This window comes from Mesoplodon densirostris, chromosome 2 (assembly GCF_025265405.1).
Source record: "Mesoplodon densirostris isolate mMesDen1 chromosome 2, mMesDen1 primary haplotype, whole genome shotgun sequence".
Classification (NCBI taxonomy): domain Eukaryota; kingdom Metazoa; phylum Chordata; class Mammalia; order Artiodactyla; family Ziphiidae; genus Mesoplodon; species Mesoplodon densirostris.
Genome location: NC_082662.1, coordinates 4,622,761 through 4,636,151, shown reverse-complemented (window position 1 = coordinate 4,636,151; position 13,391 = coordinate 4,622,761). Strand labels below are relative to the sequence as shown.

General features: G+C 54.8%; 1 protein-coding gene across 2 annotated transcripts in view; it reads left to right on the top strand.

Annotated features, from left to right (window-relative positions):
- The first annotated feature begins 1 nt into the window (after position 1).
- The window catches only part of PLEKHG5 (pleckstrin homology and RhoGEF domain containing G5), a 50,855-nt gene continuing 37,465 nt past the window's right edge, over positions 2-13,391 (top strand). For both annotated transcript variants that reach the window (XM_060088880.1, XM_060088881.1), the window contains exon 1: positions 2-540. In XM_060088880.1, coding sequence (XP_059944863.1) covers positions 177-540 — 364 coding nt within the window. In that variant the 5' untranslated portion in view covers positions 2-176. The remainder of the gene's footprint in view (positions 541-13,391) is intronic.

The window sequence follows — 13,391 nt, the reverse complement described above, 5'->3', positions numbered from 1 at the left end:
CTAACTTCCAGGCCTTCCTCCTGACCCAGGAGTCCAGCCGGGGGCTGCTGCTGGCTGTTGGCATTGCAGAGACGAGGGTCTTCGTGGCATTGCTTTCTGGGAAAGGAGGGAAGGCACCCTCTGAGGCAGCCAGCGGTGTGAGAAGTGCGTGCCAGGGAGCATATGGGTACTTGAGGATGGAAAATCCAAGGGGAGGAAACCACCAGCAAGGAAACAGTGCAAACCGCGGCCACAGAGTCCATACGTTAAAATATACAGCACCCAGGGGGCCTGTGTCGGAGAAGAGAATTGGCAGGGCTGAGAGCTCGGTGGTTTTCTGTGCAGACGATTCAGCTGGAGAAATTAAGGTTGGGGCTGAGTCTGGGAGAAGCCCTCCAGTGTTGGGACTGCAGCTGGGCAGAGAGGGACAGGGACTGTGGGTCGAGCACGTGGCTCAAGGGCCAGGAAAGGTGCCACCACCCCAGAGGTCAAACATGAATTCAGTCCTGACAAAATACGGGTCTCCACCTCGCGGCTGGCTCAGTCTTCGTCCAGGAAGCGGTGAGTATGTTTTCTTCCTCTTCGGTCCAGAAAGGAGGGTGGACGACAGAATGAGAAGAGGAGATTTTGTGGGTCTTGGAGGGGCTGCTTACTGAATTCGCCTGGGCCCTTTAAGAGCCCCTCCTGCAGGCTGGCCACATTTTCTCCTTCACAGTGATTTAATGAATTTGAGAGCGCGGAAGGCAGGGGTCGCCCAGTGAGCCTTAGCCATCATCTCTGATCTAGGTGCAGATAGTGTCCTGTCTTCTGAGAAGGCAGAGAAAGGAGGCTTCCGGTTTCAGCCTTCCAAGCCCTGAAAGGAGAAAGAGCAGGGTCCCGTGTGAAGAGCTATTCCCCTGGCAGCTGCCGCGGAGGGGCCAGTGGCGGGGTCGGGGGCGGGGGGAAGCTGCTCCCCAGCTTCCTCTCCTGGGAGGTGGAAGGTCGGTGGGGAGGGAAAGGGGGCCCCCAGACCTTGAAACCTTCAGTTTTGTGCATTAAAGTCGTGTCCCCCTTGCCAGGATGGTCAGGGATAGGTTCCCAACTGTGCCTTTGTACCTCTCTCAAGAAGGGCTGTGAAATTCCTCCTAAACCGTCAATATTTGTAAGTTCACTTTTGATTCGTGCCATGACGCGTTTTGGCAGAGGGGATCAGGAATGGCGTTCGTGGAATCAAATCCAGCGCCCCTGAATCAGAGCCCTGGCCTGGAAAACACCCCATTCCTGGCCAAAGAGGAACGGCCTGAGGGTGTGTTAGCCACTGACCCCTCTGCGCTCCCATGAGAGCCCTCATTCCGACCTTCATCTGTCTCCCCCTCCTCCCCAGCCCCACTGTTGGCCCAAGACAGATTTAGGAAGCAGACAGTGAGTCACACAGAACTCCTAGCACCCACCCAGGCCTCACTGCAGGGTTGTCTCCACCCCAGGAAGGGTCTGCACTGCTGATGTAGCCCTCCTCTGGCTCACACCCCCAAGTGAAGCTTAACTACCACGCTGGGATCTCCGCCTTGAGTGGCCAGAGAGTAAGACGGACGTGTGCCATTCACCTTAGCCGGCCTATCACCCTAATACACGAACCCCAGTGACCGATGTCCAGTTAACTCAAAGTCCATCACTGCTCACTCAGCCAGGGGAGATTGTTTCCAGGCTTGGGTGAAATATGGTCTCTAGGTCTTTTGGGGGGTGGTCCCCAAAATCATGGCTGCCACATGGACATCAGAGAATGGCCATCTATGCTGCTTCAGCCTGATTGTGTCATTTAAAAAAATTTGGGTGGGGCCACACCATGTGGCTTGTGGGATCTTAGTTCCCCGACCAGGGATCGAACCCTGGCCCATGGCAGTGGAAGTGTGGAGTCCTAACCACTGGACAACCAGGGAATTCCCTGATTGTGTCTTTAAGCCCTTTATTATTTTTTTTCTTTCTTTCTTCCTTCCTTTTTTTTTTTTTTTTTTTCTTTGACAGTAAAAGGACAACTAGTGGGAATTCCCTGGTGGTCCAGTGGCTAAGGCTCTGCACTTTCACTGCTGAGGGACCAGGTTCAATCCCTGGTCAGGGAACTAAGATTCCACAAGCCTCGCTGCTCAGCCAAAAAAGAAAAAAAAAAAAAAAAAGGACAACTAGTTTTGCTTTTGCTGTATTTCCAAGTTTTAAAGTTTAATAAGCTTCAATGTGTCACAGTTCCTCATGTAATCAATGGCCAAATAGTTATTGAACACATTAATCACTGGGCATTGTGCCAGGGGCTGGGGAGAAGGTCGTGAGCAAGATACACGCCCATCCTTCTAGAATCGCACTAATGAGTAACACGGACGTGTCAGCAGGAAATTGAAAAGTAGTTTGATGTGTGTTAAATAGAGCCATTGTGGGTTAATGGGTTCACACGTAAGATTCCTCTTACGACACTACCAATCTTGGAGATTTTCTGAAGTGACATCACCTAAAGGATAAACTGGAGTCAGCTGGGTAAAGAGTAAAGGTAGAAAGGTCATTTCAGGAAGAGAGAAAAACAGGAGCTAGAAACGGCATTTTGTGCAGCCTGACTGGGACAGTCAGTGGGATGACTGAGGGGTGGGAGAGCGTTGCAGGAGCTGCTGGAGGGGAGAGCTCTAAGGAGACGGTGCAGAGGTCAGTCCCTAGAGAGGACGGTCGAGCATCTTGCGGACTGCAGATTTCATCCTTGGGGTGATGAGCATTTAAGCATTTTTAGCAGGGTAGGTAGCATTTTCTGACTTGCATTTTAAGAAAATCCTTTTCGATAGCAGTTTGGAGAGTGGGTTTGGGGGAGTTTGAGAAGGAAAACATGGCAAATAAAGAGCCAAAGAATCAGGAGGCTTTTACAACAATGCAGGTGAAAGGTGATTGTTTAAGCCCTTTAAATTAGCATATGAATATATATATATATACATACGCACACACATGTATGCCTGTGTTTACTTTGTTCTGCTTATACAAATAATACATTTTCATTCTCAAACAGTACACAAATAATGAAGATACAAGTCCTGATTTTCTGTTATTTCCAGTTGCATTTCAGATTTTTTTTCTATGAATATGTACACAGTGCACATACCTAAATATGTGTCTATGTAAAAATGTTGAAATGAAATTGAAGAAAATATGCATTTTTGCAATTGCTTTTGCCAATTAATACTATATTTTGGAAATTAAAAATGCCAGTGCATGAAAATCTACCTCATTCTTTTTAATGGCTTCATGGTTCATATGGATATACCTTAATTTTTTTTTTAAATAAATAAATAAATTTATTTATTTATTTATTGGCTACATTGGGTCTTCGTTGCTGGGCGGGCTTTCTCTAGTTGTGGTGAGTGGGGGCTACTCTTTGCTGCAGAGCAGAGGCTCTAGGAGTGCTGGCTTCAGTAGTTGTGGCACGCGGGCTCAGTAGTTGTGGCTCGCGGGCTCTAGAGCACAGGCTCAGTAGTTGTGGCGCATGGGCTTAGTTGCTCCGTGGCATATGCGATCTTCCCGGACCAGGGCTTGAGCCCGTGTCCCCTGCATTGGCAGGAGGATTCTTAACCACTGCACCACCAGAGAAGTCCCTATAACTTAATTTTTAAACTAGCCCTTGAGTTTCCTGGTTGCCTAGTGGTTAGGATTCCGGGCTTTCACTGCTGTGGCCTGGGTTCAGTCGCTGGTCGGGAATCTATCCTGCAAGCCACATGGCGAGGCCAAAAAAAAAACAGACTATCTCTTTAGGGAATTCCCTCCAGTCCAGTGGTTAGGACTCGCTGCTTTCACTGCTGAGGGCACAGGTTCAGTCCCTGGTCAGGGAACTAAGATCCCACAAGCCACATGGCAAAAAAAAATAAATTAAATAAAAAAATAAAATAAAAAGTGCACTTAATCCAAAAAAAATTTTTTAATAAAGAAAAATAAATAAACCAGCTCTCTATGAGTGGACATTTGGGGTTGTTTCCAGTTTTTTACTCCTGTAAATGATGCTGTAGTGAGCATTCTTATACCTGTATCTCTGTGGACTTGTGAAAGTATCTATAGAATAAATTTCTGGAAGTGGAATTGTTGGGTGGAAGGGGCTGAGCATTTTGCATTTTAATGGTCATTTCCAAGTTGTCATCCAGAAAAGCCAATTATTGCCCCATCAGCAGAGTATTTCAGTCCTTCTTTCTATGTCTCCTGGTCATCATTTTCCATGAGCCCGTCCCTGACACATGAGGGTGGGTGGCTGGGCAGGTGTCCCCTTACATGGTCTCAGGCACTTCTCTTCTCTGTCCACCCCTACTACTGAAATGCTGTGGCTCTTGGCCAAGGTGCAAGGGCAGCTGCAGGCTCTGACATCATGCCTCTAGAACTTCCATGGGGGGGGGGCACCAAGAGCACTCCATGGTCCTTCTAAGGACCCTCTTATGTAGTAAGTTTTTAGTAGCACAGATGATTACAGAAGCAACTGACCTATATTCAATCACAACTCTCCTACTTACTAGCTGGATGGTTGTAGGCAAGTCACTAGCCTTCTGAGCTTTAATTTCATTATCTTTAAAGTGGAGTCAACAGCCATATCTACCACCCAGGGTTTTGTGGAACTCAGAGGAGGCAGTGTTTGAGTCTGTGTCTGGTAATTCCAGTACCTCAAGTTTTTGTGTTTCTGTTGGTTCTCAGACATGGGGTCTTAGTTATTTGTGTGCCTGGTTATCTTTGACTGTGTGTTGGACATTGTATTTTTAAACTTATTTGCAAGAAAAATTTGAGGCCTAGGATGATACAGGATGTTCATATGCTTCTGCCATATGCTTGGAAACACTACCAGTCTGGGATGACTTTGATCCAAACTCAGGCCTGAGGTTCCCTGGACTTTGATTTTTTCCCCTAGCTCCACAAAGCTGTTAGAAGTGAAGCTGTTTCCCACCTCTTTCTTCAGAATGCATAAATACCCTGAGAGCAAAACCATCTGTTTATCTCCCTAGATCCTCCTCTTTTGTGTTTCATGGGGTTTGATGTTTTTAAGATTAAAAAAAATTTTTTTTCATCCAGCTTTTTGGTTGTCCCAAGATGGAAGTTTGGTCTGAATTACCTAATCCACTATTGTAGGAAGGAGAGTCCCCACTGAAGGATCTAAATGTTCAAAGCATTTAGCATATTATCTCTTTTTACATGTTGTTTCCAAAACCATGGTGTGTTTTTATGGGTTTTTTTTTTAACTATTTGTATGAACTATATCTTTTTTTTTTTTTTGGCCGTGCCACGTGGTATGCAGGATCTCAGTTCCCTGACCAGGGATCGAACCCATCCCCACTACAGTGCAAGCATGGAATCCTAACCACTGGACTGCCAGGGAATTCCCCATGATGTGTTTTTAAATATTTGTTTATTTATTTATTTATTTGGTTGCATCAGGTCTTTGTTGAGGCATGCGGGCTCCTTAGTTGTGGCAGGCAAACTCTTAGTTGCAGCACACAAGTGGGATCTAGTTCCCTGACCAAGGATCAAACCCAGGCCCCTTGCACCGGGAGTGTGGAGCCTTACCCACTGCGCCACCAGGGAAGTCCCCATTGTGTGTTTTTAAAGCACAAGAAACTAAGGTTTGTTAGAATCATAATGAGGTAAGGCAGAGGATTTCTGTGGCCAACTCAGAGCCACAACAGGGTCGGGAGGTCCCTTGTACCCTCGTAGAATCCCCTCATGTTCATAAGCTCCTCGCATTTCACCTGTAATTACTTCTGTGATAATAGCCTCTTAAAATCTAAGTCAGATCATGTTCCTCCTCTGTTAAAAAAAAAAAAAAAACTCCGATGGGACTTCCCTGGTGGTCCAGTGGTAAAGAATCCACCTTACAATGCATGGGACATGGGTTCGATCCCTGGTTGGTGAACTAAGATCCCACATACCACGGGGCAACTAAGCCCGCTTGCTGCAACTACTGAGCTTACGCCTCAACTAGAGCCCGCATGCTGCAAACTACAGAGCCCACGTGCTATGGAACCCGCACGCCACAACTAGAGAGAGAAAACCCGCACGCTACAACTAGAGAGAAGCCCGAGCACCTCAACGAAGATCCCATGTGCTGCAACTAAGACCCGACGCAGCCAAAAATAAATAAAACCAAAAACAAAAACAAAAACCCCACAAATCTCATGGTCCCATCTCCCTCAGAATGAAAGGCAAAGTCCTCACAGGACTGTGCAGGACCCCATGCCCTGTCACCTCTCTGACTTTATCTCTGCCCCATGCTTACCCTGCGCCAGCCACAGTCGCCTCCTTGAAGTCTCTTTGCTAGGGTGACCGACTTATCCTGGTTTTAAAACTAATAGTCCTGTGTCCCAGAAATCCTCTTAGTCTGGGCGAGGCAAATTGCATCCATTGGTCACCTTACTAGAACACAATATATGTCCCTACCTCAGGGCCTTTGCACTTGCTGTTTTCTCAAATATCTGCATGGCTAGCTCCCTCACATCATTCCAGTCTCTGCTGAAAGTCACCTTCCTCAGAGAGAAGTATCTAAAATAATGTGCATGCGTGTGCACACACATACACGCACGCACACACGCATGGTCACTCTCTGTCCATTACCTGCTTGATTTTTCTGAGATACAAATGAGCAGGACCCAGGCAACACCTCTCCAGGCCCATTGGGAGGCTCTTGAGCACCAGCATCCTCTACAAAGCCATGGCAGGCTAAGACCCAGCAGCTGCCCTGCCCAGAAACTGCCTCTGTAGGCCGGGCCTACAGCCTGGGCTTGGGAGAAGGAGGGGTCTCTGGCCTCCGAGGGCCAACAGGGAGACAAAACCTGTCCCAGGCAACCTGGGTCTCTGCTGGGGGTGTCCAAGGGGACACCAACAATAGTTTCCAACCATTGGGATTGGTGTTCCAACAATGGGTTAGATATTTTGAAATTCCAGCTGTCCTGGAAGGCTGGCCAGTCTTTTCTGTGGTTGGGAGCCTGGCTCAAAAGCCTTTGTTCCTTGGACAGACTTGGCCCTCAAGAAGGCCCAGCCTCTCAGACTGTCTGGCCAGGTTTAAAAGTCTGCAGTGGCCAGGAGCTGGCAGCAAGACTGGAATGTGGCCATCCTGCCATCACCACAGACAGCCCTGGGGATACAGGCAAGCCTCCATTTCCTCCTCTCCCCCCTCCCCAGGCTGGGAAAACCCTGGCGCACCAGCTGACAGAGTGCCTGGGTCTAGCTGGGGTCTCTGCTCCTCCAGCGGGGTGGCCAGATCTGACCCCAGGCCAGGTGTCCAGGCCTGTGGGCTGCCCTCTGAGCTGGGATCCTCCCTGCCACCTTTACTGGACTGAGTTTTGAGGTATTCAGAAGTTGACCCTGCGAGAGATGGTTGGTTATGGACTGATCCAAGTTCAAGTCAATGAGCATTCTCCTGGCACCTGCTCTGGGCGAGGCTGGCCTGGGCCTTGTGTTCAAGGGAGGAATTAAGCCAGTAGCTGCTTCAAGGGGCTCCCAGTCCAGATGGATCCAGACTGCACCTTTCAGTGTGGTCACCTGCGGCAGAGGCAGAACCAAAGGGCGGCCTGGCTCTGTGGCTGGGGGATGGCGCCATCAGTCCGCCAGGGAGCGGTGGGTGGAGGCAGGTCCGGGAAGGTCTGAGCAGCCATGCCATGGAGGGTGGCCTTGCCCCACAGGGCGTGGGGAGCAGATTTTTAATTAAAGCAGGGACATTTTCAGATTTGCTTTTTTTTTTTGGCCACGCCACGTGGTTTGTGGGATCCTAGTTCCCCGACCCAGGGATCGAACCCAGGCCCTCAGCAGTGAAAGCGCGGAACCCTAACCACTGGACTACCAGGGAATTCCCTTGCTTTGTACTCTTTTTTTTTTTTTTTTTTGGCTGCTTTGGGTGTTTGTTGCAGTGCGCGGGCTTCTCTCTAGTTGTGGCATACGGGTTTTCTCTCTCTAGTTGTGGCGCGAGGGTTCCAGGGTGCATGGGCTCTGTAGTTTGAGGCACACGGGCTCTCTTGTTGAGGCACACGAGCTCAGTAGTTGTGCCACGCGGGCTTAGTTTCCCCGTGGCATGTGGGATCTTAGTTCCCCAACCAGGGATCAAACCCACGTCCCCTGCATTGGAAGGTGGATTCTTTACCACTGGACCGCCAGGGAAGTCCCCTTGCTTTGTATTCTTGCCGTGATTGTTGGTCACTGTCCATGGAGCTCCCACCAGGGGCCTGAGTGTGGAGGCCGCTTTTCCGGATTAAGTCGTTTAATCCCCACAGCAACCCTGGGAGGTAGTCCTGTGAGTACCCTCACTGGATAGATGAGGGAACTGAGGCCCAGAGAGGCTAAGCAACTTGCCCAAGGCCACACAGCCAGCCGGAGCTGGGATCTGAACCCAGGTGCCAGGCTGCATTCTGGAGGCTTACTTGGAGGGGCAAGAGCGAGGCAGGGGCCCCAGACACGGTGGTGGTAGCCTGAGCAGGGGCCAGGGCATTCTAGACGCAGAGCTGAGAATGGCGTGGGCGGCTGGTCTGTGGCCAGCCCGCCCCAGGGTGTGCTTGTCGCCAGGCTGTTGTGGGTAGATGGGTGGGTGAGGATGGTCAAGCCAGATGCTGGACAGTGACTAGACCTCCCACCCCTTCGCCTCTGGGGAGTTGCCTGGGTCTGAGGTGCCTGTTGTCTGGCTGTCCCCCCTCCTCCCCCCGCCACATACACACTCAGGGGAGCCCAGGAAGGGGCCCATTTACTTCGAGGATCGTGATCAGTGGGCTCAAAGGTCAGGGAGGCTTGTCTAAGCCTGAAGGGCCCCCAGAGTCCTGAAGCAGGGGTGCATTTGGGGAAGGGAGGGTCACTGTGATGGGCCCCCGAGATGGGGCCCCCTGAGCCCCTGTGGCTCAGCTCGGGATGCTGGCAGTGATGGGCAGGGAGGGCTATTTATTGACTGGATCCTCGTGGCAGGTGGAACTTGAATTTCTTGGCCACAGAGGGAACAGAGGTGGCATGGAGTCGGGGGGTGGTGAGGAGACTCTGGCAGTAGCACCTGCCCACTTCCCGGCTGACCTGGTCAGGTCTGTAGGCGCCCCCTGCGCCTCAGCTTCCTGCTCTGGACGATGCGGGGATAGTAACGCAATGACAGCAACATTAGGCAACTTAAAGGAGCTCCCTGTTGCAGGCTCTGGGTCCAGGGCCCAGCACACAAGGGGACTTGGCTAATGTCAGTGTCCCTACTGTGTGCCCAGCCAGCAGCTGGAGAGCCAGGACTGAGACAGGGTCCCTGGCCAAGCGGGAGCCTCTGCTTCTGAGGGGCTCGTGTTGGAGTGCCAGGGTGAAAGCAGCACAGGGTCCCCGCCCAGGGCCACAGGGGCCCAGCCACTTCAGTCTCTGGCACAGGGCTCCCTGCCGGCAGAACTCTGTCCCCTGGCGGTGATGATGGTGATGGCTCACACACACCCACACTCTGAGTGCTGGGACAGCCCAGCTGGGGGGGGCACTGCCGAGGAGCGACCCGTGGTGCCCACCCTGGGGGTGGGGAAGAAGCCCACCACGGGGCTCCGCCCGCCTCAGTCCCAGGCTCTGCAAACCCCATCCTGAGTCCTGGACCCTGTTATACCCGACATCTCACAAGTCTCAGTCCCAGCCCCTGGGGCCCCCGAGGGTTTGAGAAAGGGCTGGGTGGGCCCTGCAGGGGTGTGGGGCGACCCACGCTGTGCCAGGCCCCTCCGGGCAAGGTGCACGCAGCCTGCTCTGGTGGGCAGTGGGCCGTGAGGAGGCATCTGGGGAAAGGGCCTGGGGCGGTGGCCTGGCAGAGGCTTAAGGGCCAGGCTGGCTCTCAGCCAGGTGGCTTCGGCCCAGGTTTCCACCAGCACCTTCCAAACTGATGGACCCGCAGGTGGCTGAGGTTTCAGGCCTGTGTATCCAGCCTTCAGAATGGTTTGCTCTGTGTGTGTGTGTCAGGGGGCTGGGGGTCCGTGCCGCCCATGCCAGGCCCCACTGTTCACCCCTCCTGCAGGCGCCAGCCCCAGGGGCGTGCCTGCTGCCTGAGTGTGGCCTCCACCCCACAGGGGGCCCCTACGGGGCTGTGGCCCTAGAGGGTCCTTGGCGTGTGCCCTGGCAGGTGGGAGCAGATTCTTCTCTTCACCTGGAGCCGGAGGTCTGGTGTGCTATGTGCGTGGGGCGGGCGGGAGGGTGTCAGTGGGACACGTCTCCTCTCAGGCTTGGCCAGTGGGGCAGCGGCCGGGGAGCTGGGGAGCCGGGGGTTAGGGGTGGCTGGTGCCTGCCCTGTGCCACGTTATATAACGGGCCTCTGGCTGGCCGGCCAGACGTAATTCCTAACAGGCTCCGCAGTCCGACCTGGGAGCACTTAAGCACAGCACAGCCCGTGCGGCCGCTTCTCACGCAAGCCGCACAGCTGGCACTGGGCACCGCCCCGCCGCGTCAGCTCTGTTACAGGCCACCCCCTCCCCTGCAAAGATGGTGCTCCCAGGCTGCCCTGGGGGTCCAGACAGTCCTCCCCAAACTCCGGAAGGTGGAAGAAAGATGTGGTCACCTGCCGCTGGGGGAGCTCAGGGCACCACAGAGGGTCACGGAGGACCTTACCTGGTGAGGGGGAGGGACAGGGCCTCTTAGCAGAAGGCGGGGACCCCCCAGGTTTTCATCCCCGTGGGGCAAGCACTTGCTCTCTGCTTAGCCCCAGGTGAGTGGGATCTGTTGGAGACGATACAGTGGTCGGGGGGTGGGGGCAGCCTCTCTCCTTACCCCATTTCACAGATGTGGAAACTGAGACTTCAGGAAGTGTCAAGCCCGGGGCTACCCAGCTAGTGAGTCAGAGGCAGGAACCTGGACCACTCTATTCCTCAGGGAGCTGCCCTCAGCCATCCTGGTGGGAAAGGGATCAGATAGGGCTGAAGGGGGAAGGGGCATCTAGGGGGCCCAGGGACCCCTGGTTGGTGAACTCAGGAAGGGAAGTTTCTCCCCAAGGCCAAGGCCGTGGCTGACTGGGAGGCAGCTGGCATGGGGGTTGATGGCCGGCTTGGGCCACCTGCTCCTCTTCCTCTTTTAGCCCCTTACTCAGTGGGCTTCTCGGGCCTCCTGCTCGGCCTTCACATGGCACTTCTGCTCTCAAGGAAACAGCTGCAGTTTGCGGAGGGCTCGACTCCCTCCCCATGTCCAAGGCCATTGCCAGGAACTGGATGAAGCTGCCCCGGCCCTCTGCCCGTCCTAACCCTGGTCCCTGGCCAGTGGGAGCTCATGGCAGTGGGGATAAACCTTTGGGTTTGGGGTCGGGCATGTCGAGAGGAGGGCACGAGCCACTGGTCTCCTGGCTCCCCGGGATCGTCCTGGCCAGAGGTCATGAGCTTCCAGGAGGAGCCAGGCAGGAGAGGTGGGCCTGGGGCTGTGGGAGGATGGGCTTCCAGCTCGGGGCCACCCTGCCTCCCTCTGGGCCCTGGGTCCCCATCTGTACCCGGTGACTGCATCATCAAGGGCCAGAGAGTGCAGTCTAGCAGTGACAGCACAGCTCTGGAGTTCACCCTGGTTTGCCCCCTGCCCACTCTGGGTGGCCCTGGGCAAGCAAGTGGCCCCTGGCCTCAGCTTCTCCATCTCGGACATGGGGCTGATGTGAGGCCTCACAGGGCTGAGGTGAGGCTTAAAGGAGCTAATGTAGGAATGGTGCTCAGTGTGGCATCTGGTCCACAGTAACTGTCATCACTGTGTCCACCTGGGGCTGGGAACACGGCAGCACACACGACGGCCACGCCGCACCCCAGCTCCCTCAGAGGCGGCGAAGAGCCCTCTCCCCACTTTGTAAGCAGTGTCACTAGTTGTCTAGCTTCCTGGTTTCCCCCAGACCCAGTAAAAGGCCCAGGTGTGTCCACCTGCCTTTGACACCTACCGCATGGTGATGAGGGCTGCTGGACCCCCTGGGACACCCTGGGGGCCCTTTGACCAGCCCGGGTGGGCCTGTCCGGACCCCCCTGCTCTCCTGCACAGGGAGGATGGAGGCAAGGTCGGGGATGCGGGCCTCTAGCCTGGACAGGAGAGCCAGAGGAGGACACCAGGCAGCAGGGCTGGCACAAGCCAAGGCAGGGTGGTAGGAGGCAGAAGGCACATGTGGGGACCGAGAGGACCTCTGGGAGGGGGCTGTATGTGCCCCGGGGAGGGGAGGGGCACAGCCAGGCTCAGCTCGGCACCATCCGGGGCTTGAGCACAAGCAACCACTGAGGAGGGCTTCTGCAGGTGTGTGTGTGTGGTCGGGGGGCTTCTTGTGTTCACCCAAAGCAGAGGTTAGGAAGAATCTCCCACCAGCCTCCGGGCGGGGTGGGTTTGGGGCTTGCAGTTTTGAAACCACAGCCAAGCGTAGCCCCTCCAGGCCTAGACGCAGAGGCACCTGGACTAGGTAACTGCTCGGGGACCACTGCTCACTCTGCCACCCTGGCCCCTCCCGGTGGGCACCGAGACCAGCCATGGCTGCCGGGGACAAATCATCTCACTCCCCCGAGCTTGGCCTGGCACCCACACACTGGCCACTTGCCTGTAAACACGAGCCAGGGTGCCCCCCACCTCGTGTGGGCCCAGGCTACGTGGATGCCAGTGATTAAGGACCAGAGGGCCTGGCCGCATTCGTCTGGCCCTGGCCCTGGCCCTGGGCAGGAGGAGGAGGGTGAGCAGGCAGGCAGGCATCTGGTTTGAATTACTTGAGCTGCCTCTTGGCACTTTAGCCGTCAGCTGGGGGTGTGCAGGCTGCCTGGTCGGCTACCCCTACCAGCCTCCAACCCGCCACGGCCCTGGGGTGCCCTTCACCCGGAAAGTGGAGCCTTCTGCTGCCAGTTCCCCTTGTCTGGGCCTCGTGCCTCTCTGTCGCCAGGCAACTGGTCGGGCCAGGGTGGGGGGCGGCCAGCTCTGCCCCAACCCGGGCTAGCTCCTTTGGGACCCCGGAAGGTTGGGGAGCAATGGCAGGGTCACACAGAGGGGGCTCAGCAATGTGGCAGAGGCTGGCTGGGAGGCCGAGCAAGGTGCCCTTCCCCCATCCGGGCTGGATTCCCACAGGGCCACCCCTTTGCCCTCCGACCACCGGGCCTTCTCCCTCAGGTAGCTGTCTGGGCCCCCAAGCTGACTTTGAGACTAGATAGTCCTGGGTTCAAATTCAAGTCCTGCAGCTTATCAGCTGAGCCAGTGTCTTCCTCTGTGCCTCATCTGTGCTCTGCAGCAGCTGGCTCCTCCAGCCCCCCGCCTTCTGACCTCCCTGCCCGCACCCCACCCTCTGCCCACTGAGCAGGGGGCTGTGAAGCTCTGTGATGATGCCCGAGGCCTTTGAGGCCTGCCCAGGGCTTCATGTGTGGTGCAGCCGTTGGTGTAGGTGACACAGTCTGGGGAGGGAGGCGGGGTGGGTGGGCAGCCTGGGGAACCTTGGTCAGCCCAGAGAGGGAAGGCCTTTGGTGAGAGCCCAGAGGGCAGAT